The following is a 21,212-nucleotide window of genomic DNA, read 5'->3' as shown; positions in this document are numbered from 1 at the left end:
GGTAGAAAGAAGTTTGGTCCAAATTGGATGTTGGGTAATATATTTACTGAATCGTATAAATGAATATCAATTAGCTTTATTTTTCAGAGATAAAATAAAACGTCAATGAAATAATGTTTCAGGAATGGCAATCCTATCTGTTTCTAACTACAGATTTTTTTTAGAACAATCTGAGATAGTGGGTGTCATGGCTTGCTGAAATGACATGGAACGACTCAAGTGGTCAGAGCATAAATTGGAGATAAAACAATACAAAAAAAACACCTCAAACTTGTATCTCAAACAGACCATTTAAAAAAATGCTTGCTATTTCCTCATAGAACATGATGTCATCTCCCTGAGAAGGATGAGCTGGCCAATCAGCGGTCTAAAGGAGAATGAGCTGGCCAATCAGCAGTCTACTCGCGTGAATATTTTTAATGACCGTATCCGCCAACACCCCATTCTGTTGTTGGGGTACGCCCACACCATTCCATCACAGAAATAAAAAAATAAAACTGCCCTGGGCAGTTACTTTAAAACTGTATTCCCCAGCATGTTTAATAATAACTCATCTTGAAATGTTCTTAGCACTGGCTGGCTGGAGGCTTTGAGTTGAATGAGAATGGCATCACATTAACATTCCATCTTTATATTAGTTGTCTTGAACCCATGATTATCTGTGAGGGTATACTTGTAAATACTTATTTCACTATAGTTGAATTGTGTATGTGTATAAATTCATTCTGCACAGAAACTTGTATACTTTATATAATTAAACCAGCCAAGAGAAAACTACCTAAAGTTTGTGGAGAACGAATAACACTAATACGCACGAGTAAACACATTTTGTCCTTATTGACTTACTGTGAACAGTAGGAATCGGTCCGTGTTTAGGTAATGCCGGTGTGCATTGCTTACGATGGTGTTAAGTAATCATTATTTCATTCAACTGGAAGGGGATTCATTCCACGGAGACAGGTGACAGAGTCGGGTCTGTTTGTTTGACACTTTATTTCATGGTGGTAGGAACACAAGACAAAGGTAATAAAGTTAGTAATGATCAGGTCATGCCACTCTTACTCAGTGCACTGCCCTTCAGGAGTGTCTCAATCAAACAGTAGTTTACAGAGGCCAGACGGAATCCACATGAAGACATAAATAAGGAACAGAAAATAGATTTAAACAGTAAATAGTATATTTTATGTAAAGCCAGAGGTCGACCATTTGTGCGTCCCTCTGAGGATTTGTATGAGAATTATTAATATAATTATTATGTATTAATTTACATGAAGATGATGAGGCTAGTATGCTGGCCAAAGTAAGAGCACAGAACAGTATGGACAATGACTTTGTCAACCTGTAGGCCGCTGACCTGTTTTAAGGCAATTCATAGATAGTTTTTACCACCCCGACATTAGATTGTGTCGTCTCACTCTTGAGCCTGCGCCACTTGTCTTCTGAGTGCCACTAACACAGGAACCCACTGCTCATGAACTACTACTGGAATAGGTCAAATTCAACAGTAATACAACATGTAAATACAGTGGTGTACACACACACACCCAGGGTTCCTGGTCTTGGAATGGACACTAGTCCTTGATTACACTCAAAAGCCATATACTTCGATGCTCTTCCCCTCCTCATTGACATAGGAACATCATTATTGTGTGTAGTGAACAGACAAGTCAGACTTATTTCCAGTGTATAGCACTAAAAACATAACCTCTACAGTTTTACACATTGCAAAATTTTCACTTACAAATTTCAGGGCTGTACAAAATGGCCGTTTTTGTATCGCGGGGGGAAAATAATGAAGAACTTAAACAAACTAATACAATACCACTGATACTCAACCTTGAACAAGCATTTGTTTTCTCTTATAATATTGCCAAGTATCTTATATATCAAAACAGAGTGGGTTTATGTCAGTCATTGCAGTTTAGTTTTTGCATTGCATTATGAGTTTTTGGATGTTACAGAATTCATCTCGACAATACAAACCCATGCATAAGTACGTTTATTAGTAATTGCGATTATGTTTGCTATTTTTTTCCTCATTTTGCTGCCAAATGTCCCAACTCATCACATTATCACTTTTCCAACAGCAAGAGATGGATCACTCTTAATGCAAGAGAAAGTATAACCCAGTCTTCATTCCAATTTGATCAAAAAATGGACTTTGAAGTTTGAAAGACTGAAGAATTTCATTGACTACTGAACATTCCATGACTGAGCATTTGAGGGTCCTATTGTCTCCTATGGTATGATACAGTATCTCGCTTCTTCCTCTTGGTCGGTCCTCTCTTCAGCCTGAGCTTATAGCACTCCCACCAGGCCAGTTGCGGTAACAACAACAACCTGTCCTTTTGAGCCATTCCAAGTCCAGCAAAACAAACTCCAATAGAAAAACAAGTGCTCAAAAAAGGACCCCACCAAAATTAAATAGTTATCCTAGCTCAGTGGAACCAGATAGTTGAACCGTTTTGTAAAACACAACGCGTGTTTGCGACAGGTAATCAATCCACTTGGCCGGCAACACAGTGAAACCAAAACAAAACAAAACCAACACTGCAGAAACTGCATGCAACTAATGGTCATCCTGATTGTAAAATAGAAAGCACAATACATGAGATTCACAATTCTTGAGAAGAGAACCAATCTTACATATTCACAGTCTCAGGTATTTATATAGTCTATATTTATTACATTTATTTAATTCAATTATTATTACATTTCTTGATTGATGCATGTTGTGGAATGATATGTGTGTTGTCCTTGAATGCAGGGCACTTTGTTTTTGTTCCGCTCTGGGGGTTTGCGAATCATTTCAAAACTCAAGTCGTTGATTGAGAGGCAATGTAGAGCATTTGCGCTGTTTGAGGAGTTTGATTAAGCGGTTTCAGAAGTTCGTTCTGAGCAGCCCTACTAGTTACAAGCAGATGCTTCTAGGATACCATTGTCCTGTTCATTAGGCACAAAACGGAAGAAAACAGACACGCCCAATAAAACATGCCCCTTTTCATTTTCCGTCGCAAAATGATTTAAAAAACCCTTTTGTAACAGTGTGCTCTAATGACAATGACCAAGGAAACAGCAGTGTGTCTCGACTGCATTTATCTCACAGGGGAATGTTTGTATGTATTTCTATAGGCTGTGTTGTGTGGTAGTGAATGATATGGCATCAAGACAAGGAAATAATAGAGAGCACCAATGTGATTCACCAGTGTTCAAGTAATGAGCGAGGGAGAGGTTTTGTTCATGTTTGTTTTAAAACAACAAAACAACACAATGAATACAGCTTACACTTGTCTCGCGACGTCACACAAAAGTACGCGTATATGTACGGTATGTACACCTGCGTTTCAGGGCGGGGATAATGAATGAACAGGAGGCGCAGAAAACAAAAAAATATATATATAAAAAAAAAAAAAATTAAAACAACGTATTCTTTTTATTTTCAATATAAAAAGCAATGAAAAGTATACAAAAATATAAAATAATTACAGCAGTAGACATGGCGTTTATGGAGGGAGTGATTTTAGCCAGGCTATTTTTTGGCCGTGGCGGCTGTGCCAGAGGCGGAACAGTGTAATATTTTGGGGCTGTTCAGGGCGTCCTCCACCAGGTGGAGCTCCACGCCGTCCACCGCGACATCCTTTACACAGCCCACAAAACCTGTGCTGTAGGCCTTAGGCAGTCTCCGGGCCACAGCCAACTCCTCCAAGCCACCTGTGAGAATAAGAAGGATGGGGGAGGGGAGAGATTTAGAACTAATGAAAAGAGACCCACCGTGTCTGAGGTGCACGGAGAGACAAACACACACACACACACACACAGGTCACATCCCTTACATCTCCCTACAAGTGAACTTGTTTCATGCCACAAAGGGTAACTGACTGCTGTGTGATGTGAGGATCTGTGATGTTGACACTGGCAGTAGATGAAGAGAGAAAGACACAAGTAGCTCTGGTGAACAGGGACAGCAAACAGGTGGTTCTCTCTGGAGGAGTGCTCTAGCACAATCACTGGAACTTACCTCACTTTCATTTTCAAGGGGAGTCGTCCTTCTGATAGGTCACCTGTATTACTCTCTCTCGCTCATTCCCTCTTTCTACCTGCTCTCCTGCTCCTCGTTTAATCCGCTGCGCCGCGAGTTTGCCTCTCCGTCGAGCTCTTTCCCACCTTCCCTCTCTTCTCTCTGTCCCCTCTAATCGGATTGCGTGCCTCTGAATCGGGGATCGACAGGGCTAATTTCATGCGAGTTACAGATGAATTAATGATGAGCGGTGAAAGAGGGGGATTTAAGAGAGCAGCCGCTTGATGTACGGCCTGCTGAAAGGATAATGTATTCTAGCCGCGGGGTGTGCTCAGCACCTGTTTGGAGCCACAGCAGTGCACTTGTGTGCTGTGTCATTAGCGTGTGCCTGTGAGTTTGTGTGTGTGTGTGTGTGAGTGAGTGAGAGAGATAGTGTGTGTATGTGTGTCATGGCTCTCCTCGCTCAAACATACACCTTCCCACAACACTGCACGACCACATGCATTTGAAAGTCGTTTTTTTCCCTATTTCCTCAGAACGTTCCATCTAGACACAGCGGGTGCTCTCTCGGAAGCCATTTCTCTGAGCGAAGTTCAGGGCCAAATGGTACTCAAAAAGACAACGGGACGACTTTAGTCGTTTCAAATTCCCGAGAGCGGAGAACCTTTGAGTTTAGTCAGACCGTTTAATACACCTGAATAGAGAGGGACAATCATCTGTGTCACATTTCAGACCAATTCTTTGCATGCCCAGTGAGCTCTCCGTCATCCATTACATTCCTCATTTCTGCCACACTTTAACATCGCTATTCCATGTTCTATACACTGTCAGAGGAATGCTGGAAGTGCTCTGGTAAGCATTTCCTCACTAAAAAAAAAACATTTTATTGTCTGACCTCTTTGATATATTCAGAACCAGACCAGAGGAGTGTGTCTGTGTTTCTGTCTGTCTGCGTGTGTAAACCCCAACACGCAGGCTCGTTAGTGGACCTACCCAACCAGAGGGCTCCGTCTGTGTCCAGCTGAGTGGCTGCCAGGGGCGACGACCCTGTGACCGCTGCCTCGTTGCCCACCTGGAGAGAGCCGTCCCTAAGTGCTCTAAGAGAGGGGGAGGACGAGGAAGATGGAGAAAGAGAGGTAGAGGGAGGGGAGTGAGAGAGAAGGGGGAGGTAAAGCGAGAGAGGGGATAGATATAGGCAGGGGGAGAGAAACAGGAGATAGGGGGAGAACATTTGTTTACAGCCTGTCTGCTACATCATTTTAAATTCCACTTCAACTGGCATGTAGCAGACATCAAGACTTCAATGAGAGTAATCAAGTCTTCACTGCTCTGATGATTGTGTGCTTAGCAGTTGATTGAGGGTATGGGAGAGAGAAATCCATCCCAAATGGCACCCTATTCCTTATAAAAGTTTTGACCAGAAAAGTAGTGTACTTTATAGTGAATAGGGTGCCATTTCAGACACAGACAGTCACTTAGCAGTCTGTCAATTACAGAGACCAACTTCCATGGAATCAAATCTCCACTATGTGGTAAGTAAGCAGTTACGTCATGGGACGATGCGGGCAGGCAGCACTCAGTGTGTTTCTAGCAGAAGAGATGTCAGACAAAGTAATAACATTCATAACACATGACCTCAGACTTAAAGGAAAAATGAATATTTGGGACGGTATTATCAGTGGACTAATGAAAATTTAAAAATAGATATATTTTGAGAGGATTTTTCTTTTAAATGCTGTGGCATTAAAGCTAACCAAAAGCTAGCTTGTCGGTTTGCTTACAAGCAGACTGAAATTGAAGGCGAATATGAAAACCATACACTCTGTATGCTGTGTATGGTTTGTAACACTCTGTAACTTTTCACAAACTTTGTTCCACTCTTTGGTCCTTTTCTATAACTCAATTATTACTAACATGAATATTCATTTAGGGGTGAACCACAGAACTTACACTTAAGTCAAATGTTCACTTTTCAAGTCAAGTGTGGATTTGACCCTCATACAACATTTTACCAATACAGGCTATCCTACACTTCAACAACAACAACGTTCATGAGTAAACCACGCGGTCATGTTCGACACCGTCTTACCTGCTGGCCTTGATGTGGATCCAGCGGTTGGTGTTGATGCGGACCGTCGAGCGCAGCACCACAGGCTTGGAGCCCAGGTCGTAGGTCATCTGCACACGGCCGTCCACCACCGCCAGGGCGATGTAGTCAGATCGCTCCACGCCCTTACCAACCCACAGCACCAGGCCCTGAGTGGCCTCGGTCTTAATGCTCAGTTCAAACTTGTTCACCAGCAGGGCTTTCTCACTGCGGGGGAGGGGGAGGACAGTTACAATGATTTATGTTAGTGAAGTGAAGAGGACGTTAGGTGATCGTGACATTTGCACGTTTGCATACTGGCTGAGGTGACTCAGGGTTGATAGTGACAGTTTGCATCCAAAATGATAGTGGCCGGTGATGGCTCTGTCCTGAAACACTACTGGCATCCTAATTCCTTGTCTAGATTCCTTCATGACTATTGATCTGAAAGCACTTGCCAGGGTCATGGTGGGAAACCTCTAAGGTTCTTTAACCTGCCGCTGCCTATGGGGCAGAGGAGACGATGACAGTGAAAGGAAGATTAGGTAAAGACTATATTGGATCAGCTATGATGTTTTCCCTTCACTCTGGGTATTTCCAGCTCCAGCTTTCCCTCTCTCTCTCTCTCTCTCTCTCTCCTGGGATAACTGTGCAGTAGCTCTCCTCTCTTCTTCCTGTGAGGTGGTGGTTGTTGTGGGGAGGGGGAGGGGGGGGGCAGGATGCAGGGGGGGTTGGAGCTAGCTGTCTGAAGTGCTGTTTGATCATAGTCTCTGGACTGCCAGTGCTACGGGGGAGTCAGGGAGCTGGGGACAGGGGTGGAGACCTGGGGACATCCTGGCTTGTCCTATGGAGGAGTGCTCTGTGTCACTGTCACAGCTGTGTCTGCTCTGGGAGAGTGGGGCCGCTGCTCAAAGCCTGACTGGAGCTGGGGTGGTTTGCACACACACACACGTTCATGCACTCACACACACACACGTTCATGCACTCGCTCACACACACAGGAACACATTCATGCACGCGTGCCCACACACACACACACACACACACAGCTCCATTTGGTACAGACCTCAAACACAAACACTCCTGAAGGGATGCTATTTTTAAAAATAGCTCCTTTGTTCTCCACTGTTCCCCCTGTGTGTGTGTGTGTGTGTCACCAATCGGTATCGCTGTAATGTATTGTGATGCCGACTAGGCTCAACTACTTTCACAGTTTTCAAAAGGATCTTAAACAAAAAACGGAGACAAACACAGGCAAAGCACACAGAGGATAGAGAGCACACAACACAGAACATAATGACACGGGAACACAAGACACAGATCACACGAGACAGACATGACACGTACACGAAACGAGTCAGCACAGCAAACAGACAGAGAGGCTCATGGGAGCACAGGGGGTTATACACAGGACATGAGGAGAGGTAAAGAGAAAATGACAGCAGACTACGTCTAAATCGATCCACTTTAAATAAAGTTGGATTTGATTATGTCATCAGGCCAAAAACGAGGCTACTGCCAATGAGCTAACAGGAGTGAAGAGATTGGACTGATTGTTTAATTAATGTTTCTAATTTGGTTTCTGCTCAGGTATGGCCAACAGGGGTTTGACACATGTACAGTATTCGACCCAGCAGAGAGGAAGGAGTGCAAAGTAGAATTGGATGCGTCTCTTAATACACCGCAACCACATTTGGGTTTAAGACTTCCAAGGGAAACCGTTCCATTCTAAAAAAAAAAATCACTGGAGCACAAACAAAACAGAGTGACTAATGAATTAATGGTCATAGAAACCCACTGGACACAAACGGTCAGTAGAAAAAAACGCATACAATATTTGGACTCCTTTCCCTAGGTCTAACCTTCACAGTACCCAGGGGCCCCAAATAAATCATAAGCTGTGTCCGAAATGGCACCCTATTCCCTATATAGTGCACTACTTTTGAACAGAGCCCTATATGGACCGTGGTCAAAAGTAGTGCACTATAAAGGGCGGCAGGTAGCCTCGTGGTTAGAGCGTTGGACCAGTAACCGAAAGGATGCGAATCCCTGAGCTGACAAGGTAAAAAATCTGTCATTCTGCCCCTGAACAAGGCAGTTAACCCACTGTTCCTAGGCTGTCATTGTAAAGAATTTGTTCTTAACTGACTTGCCTAGTTAAATAAAATAAAGGAAATCTTTTCTGGCAAAGCCATAGTGTTACACATCAAACTTCTATGGCAATAGCCTAGGGACATGGTTCAATAAAACCTCAGCAGGATGGATTGTCAGGAATAATAAGGCCACGGTCATCAAAATAAGGATATACTATACTAGACTTATTATGCGTTGGACCCTGCAGGGACAAAGTTTGAAATTAATTAAGGATAGCATGTGAAACAAGGCAGGTATTTTAAATGCTATCAAGGTGGTTTATTTACTGGATTAATAATGCGTATTTTATTCCTCATTGATTGAAGTAAATAACAATTAAAGGGCTCAGAATGCTATGCACCCCATCACCTCTAGATGGCAGTAGTAAATAGAGCATTGCTAGGCTTCTACGGAGAACATTGTATAGCGAGGCTGGATGCTGTTTTGGCTGCTAGTGCTGTAGATTATTGGTACCACTGAGCTACTCTGTCTTAATAGACCCTGGGTGCCATTGCAACAGCTAATGGGGATCCAGAATAACAAATAAATAAGTAGGGCCATAGAATACTGTCTCTATAAGTGGCCCAGTTTATAGAGTAGCGTGGCCCTCCAATGCTTTCTCTATGGGGCGCAGTGTACAGATTAGTGTGGCCCTTTAACACTTCTCTCTATGGGGGCCCAGAGTATTGAATAGTGTGGCTCTCCAATACTGTTTCTATGGGTAATTCTCCACTACTGTTTATTTGGGCTGTGAGAGGTTAGGTTGCAGCCTGCGGGTGGTTGTGTCAGGTGGGTGGGGATGGGTGGGGAGGCAGCATGCTAGCGGTTGGTTGGACAGCGCTGGTTACAGGCTCCAGGCTGCAGGGGACACTCACCTTTGCTCTGACGGGTTCTCCAGTGACTCTGGACTTTAAGGGAGCAGGGGAGAGAATGTAAGGGCATGCGATAAGCGCAAGAAAGGGGGGCGAGAAGAGGACCCACAAGGACCCTTACAGGGTGACGCATCGTCACCCCAGCATAGAGAGGAGCTTCGTAGACAAGGAGACGTGGCGAACTGAGCAAGATATTTGCTCGAGAGCTGGGAAAGCAGGACCATTCTAGCATACTGCTTAAAATGCATGCCCAATGCATTACTACATTCCAAGTAATATGGTAGTATGGATATACTACGAAGTACTAGGAGCTTTACTGTGATCAGAGATACAGTACTGCAGATCCATTGCGATCACGGTTCAGAAGCAACAGCAACATAATGAGGTCCTCAGAGGAGGATGACCACACCACCACTCAGACTCTAAGTCAATGCCCAAGACGTGTCTTAAGGGGAGAGTTGGGCAACAATGTAATGATTTTTAAAATAATTTGGCTGCAAAACCAATTTCCCCTTAGGGATAATAACATTTTCCACTACTACTACTATTACTGAATTCGATGACAGTGTCGTGTGTGTGTGTGTGTGTGTGTGTGTGTGTGTGTGTGTGTGTGTGTGTGTGTGTGTGTGTGTGTGTGTGTGTGTAGCCTTCTTGAGTGAAGGAAGCACCAAATTAGAAACATTGGGTAATCAACAAAAATGGGGTCAAATATCGTATTACCAGAGAGGAGCCCTATATCATTGGTTGCTCCAATAATGATGCGTGAGAGAATCGACCCAAGGTTTCAAAAGAGGAGGCATCAGCCAATGAAGACTGATCTTGGCTGCTGTAAATAGTAACAGCAACATTAGCCCAGGGTGACAGTGGTGGTCTGTGTGTTGTAATCACGTTGTAATAACGTTCCTCTGAGGAATTCATTCATTCATTTGTTAATTCACTCATTAATCCCTGTTCCAACACCAGATAATGTTGAATCGATGCCATTCGCTCGGAGAGAGAGTGCCGGCAAGCTCTGGTTTGGCCTAGATTGGCCGCTAATCGCACCCTTCACCCTTACAGGAAGTGACAACTAATAAAGCTCTGGCCAGTCCAGCTGGAAGGACCACGATCATCGCCCTAACGGATATCGATGCCCTCTCGGGCCTCAATTTGAGGTCTTTCTTTGAAATCATTTTTCAAAGAGGAAATAACTCCTTGATTAACACGACAGTCGTCCTTCTCCGCCGCCGCCGACTCAATAATTATTCCTAATTACAGTTGGAAATTGGATTAAGCGGAAATGACAGGGGCTTGAATCTGTATATCGAATTATCTGGTGAATCTGCTTGGCATAAATCAACCTAAATCCAACTTCCCTGCTTTCTGTTGTTCTTTCAGGAGGTTACTTACCAAGCTAAGAACAGCGAAGAGGAAACTAATAATAAACTAAAATCAAATTGTTACCCAAGAGGAGTCAGTTAAAGAATCGATGCGGGACTGAGGAAGGGGAAACATGTTGGTCCATAATCTTGCAGTTAAGAAGGGGTCTCGTTCATTTCAACATGACAGTTAATACCATCCAATATAAGGTGCGTGGAAACATTTCTGGTCGTGGCGAATGTAGTTACAACCATGCATACAGTATAGCACCTGCTTTCTGTGGATTCATGCAGTCATGCGTTCATTTAGACTGGAGTGTGATGAGGAATTTGGAATGAAAAAAAACAAATCTAATCCAATTATGGGCATGGAGTTTGAAGGTAAAATCCTGTAGGCCTATTTAAATATTATACACATGATAGCGATCTGCATAGAGGAAGGTGATGAAGATGACATAGACGGAACATAAAGATATTATCTGTCACTTTGTGTTAACTATCGTAATGTATTAGTCTGGCTTTGTATTAGTTAGGTTAGTCTGGCTTTGTATTAGTTAGGTTAGTCTGGCTTTGACTAAACCTGGGAATGTTGGGGACTCATTTGAGCGTACTTACTCCGGAATCTCATTGGTCAGTTGGCTTGAGTGCAGCAGAAGGACAGACAAGGAACACTCATTTGAGACGGACAGACAAGAGACAGAAGAAGACAGACGGACAGATGGACTGCAGCACAGACATCTGACAGCCTTAACGAGGACAACAGACAGGGGATAAAGACAGATCTTAAAAATCTCTCTCACGATGCGCCCTGTGTGCGCGCGTGCATGCACATGTGCTCCGTGTGTGTGTGCTCATAAGACCACAAATTAACTGTCGGTTTCTCCCATTTTCACGCCTTGGAATGTTGTGCGAACACTTGTGAAGGATCTGGATGGGCAGCCTTATGTTCCATGTCTTTTCAGGTTCCTCATCACAAACATTTCATGCGTGCCAACCTGCAGGCGGGTGTGCCAGCATGGAAGACGTGGAAGGATGGTAGAGGACCAAATGTATAAGTGGCCGCCTGGAAGGCAGGAAACGTTTTTCTCTTCCACACCCAGTATAGAAACCATTTACACCTACAGCATCCGGCTATTCCTGTTATAGCTGGTGTGTCTTTAAAAATTGCCACAGACACTTTAGGACTGCTAATTTGAAGGACACAGTCACACATACTGTAAGTCTAAAAGAAGATTAAATTGAACCCCATTTTAACAAAAGCCTATGATGATGCCATGCTGGTATAGTATGGCATGGTGTGTGTGTGTGTGTATATAAGTGTGTGTCGGCTCAGTCCGCCTCGGCGCACAGAGGGCGAGGGGGGTGCTCGGGGCGATGCCGTAATTGTTCGCCGTGCCGCTAATTACCGAAATTCAGTCAAAACCAGAGACAGTGCAGGGGAAGTGGTTGAACTATTAGCTAACGCCCGGTTCACTACGGAGCCTCTAATGGGCCTGGAATAATCAACCCTGTCACCACCACTTACTGCAGTGGAATATGAATGGGGAGGCCATTAGCCATTTCGCAACTTCCGGTTAGTGTTAACATCGGAGCTAATTTCGCTCAACCCAATTAGCACTAGCATCGGAGGCCATTAGCATTAGAATTGATGGACAAGATGGCCTCTACTTTACCTCTTGGTGACGGCGTTGTGGTACTCAATGAATGTCCGGCCGTCAAAGGCGATGGACTCCGTTTCCCCGGCGGACTTCTCGAAGATGGCTGCGAGGAAGAGGACAAGGAGGAAGACGAACATCGAACATGATCACATTAATCAATAGGAAAACATGGCTCCTTTAAGTAGAGTCAGGCAATGGTGATGGGATGAGCATTCATGCACTTATGGTTTGAAGTGACAGTAGGGCATACGTCCAAGGTTAATGGGAATGGTGAAGTGTATGTGTGTGTAGTATGCACGTGTGTGTGTAGCATGTATGTCTGTCTGTGTGCGTACATGTGAAAATGATAAAACAGAGGGGGACACTAAGACTAGCATGACGTCGATATTACTGACAAAACGTTGCATTGAGTTCAGGATCGTTGTTCGCTTACTGTTCTGACAGTGTGTGCCTGTGAAGCCGAGGAGGCACACACACTCATAGCTCTCCAGCAGGGGGTTGCAGCGACCCCCGTTGTGGCAGGGCTCACGGCTGCAGGAGTGGCCCTCGAACATGGCCACGTCACTGGAGTGCAGCGCGTTCTCCTGCCGGAGGATGGGCGTGCCCATCAGGGTGATCTGACCAGGGAGAATAGAGAGGGAGGGGACTTAGACCTGTCATAGTGCACTGTGTAGCCTTGATTTACCTCAGGTCCCAGGTCTGAATCAGTCCTTGATTAGAAGGAAACAGTGAAAAGCAGCAGGGCTATGGCCCTCGAGGACTGTAATTAAATAGCCATGACAAGTCGATGCAGCATACATACTGCATACAACACATTACACATTTCAACTCCCCTCGTCTCAAACTCGAGACACATGAATAACGACTTTACTTTACAAGTCACTTACTAATTAATTCAGCAAATAACTGCTAAAACATACTTTTAGACTGAGCTTTGATTAACTTGGTGCTTTCAAAGGAAAGTTTTCTAAGAGAAAGAGCTAATGACACGTTGACGCTAGCTAGCATTAAGTAACATCCTGCCTTTGTTGGAAGGCCATTTTTGGCACTCAAAGACGAGCCTTTTGCTGCGGAGGAGAACAAACAAGCTGGAAAGTTGTCAGGGAAAAGATCTGAGCTGAGAAACATGGAGGGACATCAAATGTGTTCTATTCTATTATTAGTACAGTAAGCCAAAAGAAAAGCAGCCACCGTCAGCACTGATAAACTAGCTGACCTTTGACCTTACAATGGTCACTGTAAAGGTCTGCCATCAAGTGTAGGCAGCTGATGTTCTTGTCCATCACTAAATTGTGTTCAAATATAGCTATCCATGTATGTATAAGGTAGAATCAAAATTGTGTCACAGTTAAATGATGTCAAATACCTATTTTACATTTTCAAAAATGTAATCGATAGTTGTTGATCATTTACAGAACTGATAGAAACCTTTGCCAAACCTTCTGAACAGGGTGTGTGGCTAAACATATCTGCTGAGGATTGTGTGTGGGGACAGGACACCCACCTTCTGAATGGTCCCCTTGAAGCCATCTTTGAGCGAGGCGGCCCTTGCTAGCCGGCTGAAATCAGGAGCACCACCCACAAACAGAGACTCCTTCAGGTTGAGAGCGGTGTGTTGGTTCTGGAGAGAGACAATGGGTTAGAACCCTATATAACAGGGTCTAGAAATCTTCTAGAACCCTACCAGAGACCAAAACTGTAATAATAGGCACTAGAACCCTATAGCAGGTACAATGGAGGCTGCTGAGGGGAGGACGGCTCATAGTAATGGCTGGAACGGAGCGAATGGAATGATATCAAACACATGTGTTTGATGTTGTTGATACCTTTCAACCTATTCTGCTCCAGCCATTGCCACGTGCCCGTCCTCCCCAATTAAGGTGCCACCAACCTCCTGTGAACAGGGACTAGAAAGACACCTGACCAACACAAATGAGACCCGTTTTCAGTATTTTGTTAATTTTTGTTTAGCCATAGCACGAGACTAATAACAGTGAAAAAGATGTCTCCTTTTAAAGATATATCTATCTACATAGTGCAAGGCTATAAAGTGCACTTCTTGTTTTCATCCTCTCCTCCTAATCAGGGAATGACTCAGACATGGGACACCAGGCAGGTCAGTGCAATTAACTACCAGGTAGAAACTAAAACCAGAAGTGATTCGGCCCTCCAGGACCGGAATTAAACAGCCTTGATATAGTGCAGGGCAATTCGCTATAACTAGACTACTTCCTTTTCCACATCAATAAACTTGATATATTACGAAACATAATTGATTTATGCGCCACTCTCCGAACAGTCAATTATTCGTTATCTAGTACAAAACACAAGAAAAGGGCTACAAAGAGAGTCGCCTGGTGCGGCTGGAGAGACGGCATGGAAAGTTTTTTTTAAATGAAAGTCTCTCTAATGAATGGCTGATTATACCGGCGACCTTTCCGGCACCGAGCGAGCCGCAGCCTTTAATTGGCCGTTCATTTGCGCAGCAGACGATCATGAAATCAGGCCCTTGCTCCATCCAGAAAGGTGCAGGAGAGCTGCCTCCAATTACGACAGTATTCCTTCTGCGCAGGAAGTACAGGCCCACTCTTAGGGAGGAATTACGGATCTTTATGTTTATGTAGGGCAGTAATTGCCAGAGGGAAAAGCCGAGGTAATTGGTGGAAAAATAATGAAAGTGGCCAAGTAAACATGGGTTATGTGTGAAGAGAGCTGGCATGGGGTCCTGCTTTTATTTGAGATGGGAGCTGGAGGGTGGAAGGTATAGGCCAGTGGGGCTTTGCTGTGTGGTGCGCCTGGAGTGAGCTCTGACAGAAAGGAAGACCCGGGCCAAGACCTCCAGCCCAGTCGAGTGGGTCACCTGTGGCTGCCTGGGGATAACAAAGTGCCGAAATGGGCCCGGTTTCCTATAATCCCTAACACTAGCTAAAGGGGATGCACAAGTGAAGAGTAACAGTTGGGATCAACTCTATTTTGATTCAGGATTAAAGTTGACATGCGATTCTCCCCGTTATAATGTAAACAACTTGAAGCATTTTAAAAATGGATATATAAATCCAATCCATTAATAATGAGTTTTATAATAATATATAATAAACATGGTTTCTATCCATTTGAATGGTCATATTGGATTCTGAATAGGAGTGAATTGGACGCTGCTAACAGGCCAGTGTAATAGAATGGACGTTGTCAGTGCTGTCGTGTGCGGTTATGAGTGAACGAGTGAGTGAGTGAGTGACTTTATGATATGGAGAGTTTTGTTTCTCTTTCACAAAAGAAAGTACATGACAAAAGAACAGCCCGGCTTGGCTTGGCACCCCACTCTCTCTTTACTTTATTCTCGCTCCTCTTCTCGCTCTCGGCTGCTACACGGCGCAGGAGAGAAATCCCCGCCCACGAGAGACTAATGAACACGTTTCATTGTTGCGAGGAACAATGGCGGTCAGAAAGATAACCGACTCCCCTCCTCCCTCCCTCCGCCTACGCAGCAGATGGACTGAGGTGAAAGCCAAACCGAGTTCTTTAACAAATGTCTCTACTTCGGTACTGTGTATGAAATGGTAGCACTAAATACAGACCCTTTCCCCCTGTCAGTTCTATCGTCTAATAACTGTCATATGGTGGCGCATGGGAATGAGAAGTGGAGAAATGAAATTGAAGCTGAAAGGGGAGGAATGAAATATGTCTAAGGTGGATGGGACTTATTACCTTCCGTGATTTCTTAGTTTCCAGACAGCACACAGTAAGAGAAAAGGAGGGAAAAAAGGTTATCAGAAGAGAGAGCGAACAACGGATGTCGGTGTGCGGAGAGTCATGCAACACACACACACATCGAACCAACATAAAACCACACAACACAAACTGTGAAGCCCGAAGGTCAGAAGGCTGCCACGCAAAATAAACGAAAAAGAGAAATTGACCTTAATAAGGAAGTTGCAGCTGGATCTAGAACCACTGTGGCTCAGACAGAATTCAGATCCACCATATAGCCACTGCAGACAGTGTTTTTTTCTGTTTGTGTGAGAAAGCATGCATGGATTTGTGGCAAAAATGTTCTGTTGAAAGATATCCTGCAATACTGAAACTACCATCCCAGGTATAATTACTTTTCGTAAGATATCTATATCAAAGACGCTCTCTGAGTGCAGCGGGACACCCTGGCTCCCCTCGTCATTGTAAACGCAGGAGTAGGAGAGAATTAGCTGCCAGCAAAATCCTGCATGGAGCCTCTTCGCATTGAGCTCCACCAACCTTCGCTCACCCCCCCTCTCTCTTTTCCCTTCTCCCTGTTCTATTCTTTTAATATGATTTTCTGCCCATGTTGCTGGAGTGAAACATAATTACCATACAAAGAACAGGAAGAAAAAAAAAAAGAGCGAAAAGGAGACAGCAGAGCATCTTGCATGAGGCGTCTTTGGAGTTGACATGCGTGCGGGTGTACATGTTTCTAATCACAAATTACACTGTTTAATATAATTGGATGACTTGCGGACACATCCAGCTATTAGATTTCTCTCACTTAGGCCCATGTATCTGGTTTATTGCTTGGGTATCATTATTTATTTTCTCCGTCTTTCCCATCTATATACAGCATCTCCAAAGAACGCTATTGAAGGTCTTTGCTTCACTCGGAGCTCAAAGGTATCAGTTAAGTCATACTAACGGGTGTATACCACTCGGGCCATAGAGGTTATGTTTCGTGAATGGAACAAATAGGAACAAGATTGTACTACTGTTTAGACATTTCAGCAGAGTCGAATATGGCAGATAAAAATGATTTTTTAAAAAAAGGGAGGAGTCATTTCCAGATAAGAGACAACCTGTCAAGCGTGCCCTCTACGTCTCGAGCAAACTATTTCTCACCTCGACGAGCTGTCAGAAGACAGTGGAATGTGTTTTCACACACAACCCCGGTAGTGTGTATGCCCGTCCTCAACTAGGGAAATGTTTTTGCCGAGTCAGCTCTGGTGTATCATCAACAGTGAACTCTGGGAGTATACAGTGCATTAAGTTGAACGCATCCTTTGATAAGGGCATATCACAGGAGGCTGCCGAGGGGAGGATGGCTCATAAAAATGGCTGCAATGGAGCAAATGGAATGGCATCAAACAGTGGAATGGTTTCCATGTGTTTGATGTATTTGATACCATTCCACTAATTCCACTCCAGCCATTACCACGGACGGGCCCATCCTCCCCAGTAGCGCAGGCTAAGCACAAGCAAAGGCTGCATATTGCCTTGTATGATAGCATACTCATAGCCGGTTTGCCTTGCATGCTAATAGCTAGGCTAATCATAAAGACGTCTGATAAGCCTAGCATGCTAACTCTCTCTGTCTGTCTCACCGGCGACTCTCCTCTGACTGGGTCCTTTCCGTTGATGTTAATCTCTCCCTTTCGATTGGCCCGCTCCAGGTTCACTGTGTTCCACACGCCCATCTTGATCTTATCTTTACTCCTGCATGAGAGGAACACACACAAACGAGTCAAGAGGTTAGGGACGTCTCAAAACAACACACACAAGTACAATCTAAAATCAAAAGAGACCAAAATAACCCGGCTAACAAGGAGTCCAGACTATGTTCTACAGTCAGTATGGGGTTCAAAAGTCATTATAGGGTTCTGGACTAGAGTTGCAGCGGGTTTCTTTACTAGTCACTATGGGGTTCTAAACTGGAGTAACCATGGGGCTCTAGATTAGTCGCTATGCAATTTTAAAGTTGAGTACTATGGGATTCTAGATGAGAGTCACTATGGGGTTCTAAACTAGAGTAACCATGGGGCTCTAGATTAGTCGCTATGCAATTTTAAAGTTGAGTACTATGGGATTCTAGATGAGAGTCACTATGGGGTTCTAAACTAGAGTAACCATGGGGCTCTAGATTAGTCGCTATGCAATTTTAAAGTTGAGTACTATGGGATTCTAGATGAGAGTCACTATGGGGTTCTAAACTAGAGTAACCATGGGGCTCTAGATTAGTCGCTATGCAATTTTAAAGTTGAGTACTATGGGATTCTAGATGAGAGTCACTATGGGGTTCTAAACTAGAGTAACCATGGGGCTCTAGATTAGTCGCTATGCAATTTTAAAGTTGAGTACTATGGGATTCTAGATGAGAGTCACTATGGGGTTCTAAACTAGAGTAACCATGGGGCTCTAGATTAGTCGCTATGCAATTTTAAAGTTGAGTACTATGGGATTCTAGATGAGAGTCACTATGGGGTTCTAAACTAGAGTAACCATGGGGCTCTAGATTAGTCGCTATGCAATTTTAAAGTTGAGTACTATGGGATTCTAGATGAGAGTCACTATGGGGTTCTAGAGTAAAATCACTGTGGGGTTCTAGACTAGAGTCACTATGGGGTTCGAGTGCGGTGCCCACCTGATGACAGCGGGGCCCTTGCCCAGGTCATAGCGGAACTCCAGGATGCCGTCGTTGAGGGAGAGGGAGATGAAGTCACCTTTGCCGTCCGTCTTCTGGCCGCTGTAGAAGATCATGCCGTTGGAGTCATTGGCCATGAGCACCACTGTCATGCTGACCTTTTGGCTGCAGACAAAACACAAACAACAATGGTAAACAACCAGGCAAAGACAAAACACAAACATCACGAGTAAACAAACGCCAGGCAAAAGACAAATGGAAAGCAAATACCGGCACTGAACGGAGGCCAGACTTGGTATTAGCCACTGGTCTACGGTGCTTGTCTGTCTTTCAGTTGTTCTGTCTGTCTATCTGACCTTTTCATAATGTGACACGACCGTGCCTTCAGAAAGTATTCACACCCCTTCTTCTTCTTCCACATTTTATTGTGTTACAGCTTGAATTCAAAACGGATTGTAAAAAAAAGTATAATAATCTTACCCATCTACACAGAATACCCCATAATGACAAAGTGAAAACTTGTTTTTAGAAATTTCTGCAAATGCCGAAAAATCTCATTTACATAAGTATTCACGCCCGAGTCACTACATGTTAGAATCAGCTTTGGCATCGATTACACCTGTGAGTCTTTCGTGGTAAGTCTAAGAGCTTTACACATCCTAGATTGTACAATATTTGCCTATTATTATTTAAGTATTTGTGCTGTCAAATTGGTTGTTGATCATTGCTAGACAACCATTTTCAATTCTTGACAGATTTTCAAGCAGACTTCAGGCAAAACTGTAACTCGGCTACTCAAGGAACATTCACTGTGCTCTTTATAAGCAACTCCAGTGTAGATTTGGTCTTGTGTTTTAGGTTATTTTCCTGCTGAAAGGTGAATTAATCTCCCAGTGTCTGGCGGAAAGCAGACTGAACCAGGTTTTCTTCTAGGATTTTGCCTGTGCTTAGTTCCATTCCGTTTCTTTTATATCCTGAAAAACTCCCCAGTCCTTAACGATTACAAGCATACTCATAACATGATGCAGCCACCACTATTATTGAAAATATGGAGAGTGGTACTTAGTAATGTGTTGTATTGGATTTGCCCCAAACATAACACTTTGTATTCTGGACAAATTTGTTTTTTTTGCAGTTTTACTTTAGTACTTTGTTGCAAAGAGGATGTATGTTTTGGAATATTTGTATTCTGTACAGTCTTCCTTCTTTTCCCTCTGTTAATCAGGTAAGTATTACGGAGAAACTACAATGTTGTTGAACCATCCTCAGTTTTCTCCTGTCACAGCCATTTAAATCTCTGTAACTGTTTTAAAGACACCATTTCCTTCCTTTATGTCAACTGAGTTAAGAAGGACGCCTGTATCTTTGTGGATACTGGATGTATTGATACATCATCCAAAGTGTAATTAATAACTTCACCATGCTCAAAGGGATATTCAGTGCCTGCTTTTTTTTACCCATCTACCAGGTGCCCTTCTTGCGAGGCATTGGGAAACCACCCTGGTCTTTGTGGTTGAATCTGTGTTTGAAATTCACTGCTCGACTGAGGGACCTCAGATAAGTCTATGTGTGTGGTATAGAGACGAGGTAATCCTTCAAAAATCATATTAAACACTATTATTGCACAAAGAGTGAGTCCATTCATCTTATTGTGTGACTTGTTAAGCCATTTTTTACTCCTGAACTTATTGCCATGGACTCCAGCCACCCTAGTCATAGACTGTTCTCTCTGCTACCGCACGGCAAGCTGTATCGGAGCGCCAAGTCTAGGACAAAAAGGCTTCTTAACAGCTTCTACCCCCAAGCCATAAGACTCTTGAACAGTTAATCAAATAGCTACCCGGACTATTTGCATTGTCCCCACCCCTCATTTTGACGCTGCTGCTACTCTCTGTTTATTATCCATGCATAGTCACTTAACTTCTACCTACATGTCCAGTTGAAGTCGGAGGTTTACATACAGTTAGGTTGGCGTCATTAAAACTTGTTTTTCAACCACTCCACAAATTTCTTGTTACAAACTATAGTTTTGGCAAGTCGGTTAGGACTTCTACTTTGTGCATGACACAAGTCATTTTTCCAACAATTGTTGACGAGACAGATTATTTCACTGTATCACAATTCCAGTGGGTCAGAAATGTACATACGCTAAGTTGACTGTGCCTTTAAACAGCTTGGAAAATTCCAGAAAATGATGTCATGGCTTTAGAAGCTTCTGATAGGCTAATTGACATCATTTGAGTCAATTGGAGGTGTACCTGTGGATGTATTTCAAGGCCTACCTTCAAACTCAGTGCCTCTTTGCTTGACATCATGGGAAAATCAAAAAAAATCAGCCAAGACCTCAAAAAACAATTGTAGACCTCCACAAGTCTGGTTCATCTTTGGGAGCAATTTCCAAATACCTGAAAGTACCACGTTCATCTGTACAAAGAATAGTACGCAAGTATAAACACCATGGGACCACACAGCCATCATACCACTCAGGAAGGAGACTCGTTCTGTCTCCTAGAGATGAACATACTTTGGTGCGAAAAGTGCAACTCAATCCCAGAACAACAGCAAAGGACCTTGTGAAGATGCTGGAGGAAACAGGTTCAAAAGTATCTATATCCACAGTAAAACGAGTCCTATATCGACATAACCTGAAAGGCCGCTCAGCAAGGAAGAAGCCACTGCTCCAAAACCGCCATAAAAAAGCCAGA

General features: G+C 43.6%; 1 protein-coding gene across 10 annotated transcripts in view; it reads right to left on the bottom strand.

The window, feature by feature from the left end:
• Window positions 1–969: 969 nt before the first annotated feature.
• agrn (agrin) overlaps window positions 970–21,212 on the bottom strand; it is a 279,791-nt gene continuing 259,548 nt past the window's right edge. For 4 of the 10 annotated variants that reach the window (XM_036988106.1, XM_036988113.1, XM_036988108.1 and 1 more), the window contains 11 exons: window positions 18,508–18,672; window positions 17,471–17,582; window positions 15,834–15,845; window positions 13,630–13,746; window positions 12,559–12,742; window positions 12,141–12,228; window positions 11,083–11,106; window positions 9,113–9,145; window positions 6,108–6,332; window positions 5,012–5,115; window positions 970–3,711 (listed from right to left, as the gene is read on the bottom strand). In XM_036988106.1, coding sequence (XP_036844001.1) covers window positions 3,530–3,711; window positions 5,012–5,115; window positions 6,108–6,332; window positions 9,113–9,145; window positions 11,083–11,106; window positions 12,141–12,228; window positions 12,559–12,742; window positions 13,630–13,746; window positions 15,834–15,845; window positions 17,471–17,582; window positions 18,508–18,672 — 1,246 coding nt within the window. In that variant the 3' untranslated portion in view covers window positions 970–3,529. The remainder of the gene's footprint in view (window positions 3,712–5,011; window positions 5,116–6,107; window positions 6,333–9,112; window positions 9,146–11,082; window positions 11,107–12,140; window positions 12,229–12,558; window positions 12,743–13,629; window positions 13,747–15,833; window positions 15,846–17,470; window positions 17,583–18,507; window positions 18,673–21,212) is intronic. The other 6 variants (XM_036988111.1, XM_036988114.1, XM_036988115.1 and 3 more) reach the window with 4 other exon arrangements.

This window comes from Oncorhynchus mykiss, chromosome 9 (assembly GCF_013265735.2).
Source record: "Oncorhynchus mykiss isolate Arlee chromosome 9, USDA_OmykA_1.1, whole genome shotgun sequence".
NCBI classification, from domain to species: domain Eukaryota; kingdom Metazoa; phylum Chordata; class Actinopteri; order Salmoniformes; family Salmonidae; genus Oncorhynchus; species Oncorhynchus mykiss.
Note: the sequence above shows the minus strand (reverse complement) of the source record. Positions and strands in the feature narration are given on the sequence as shown.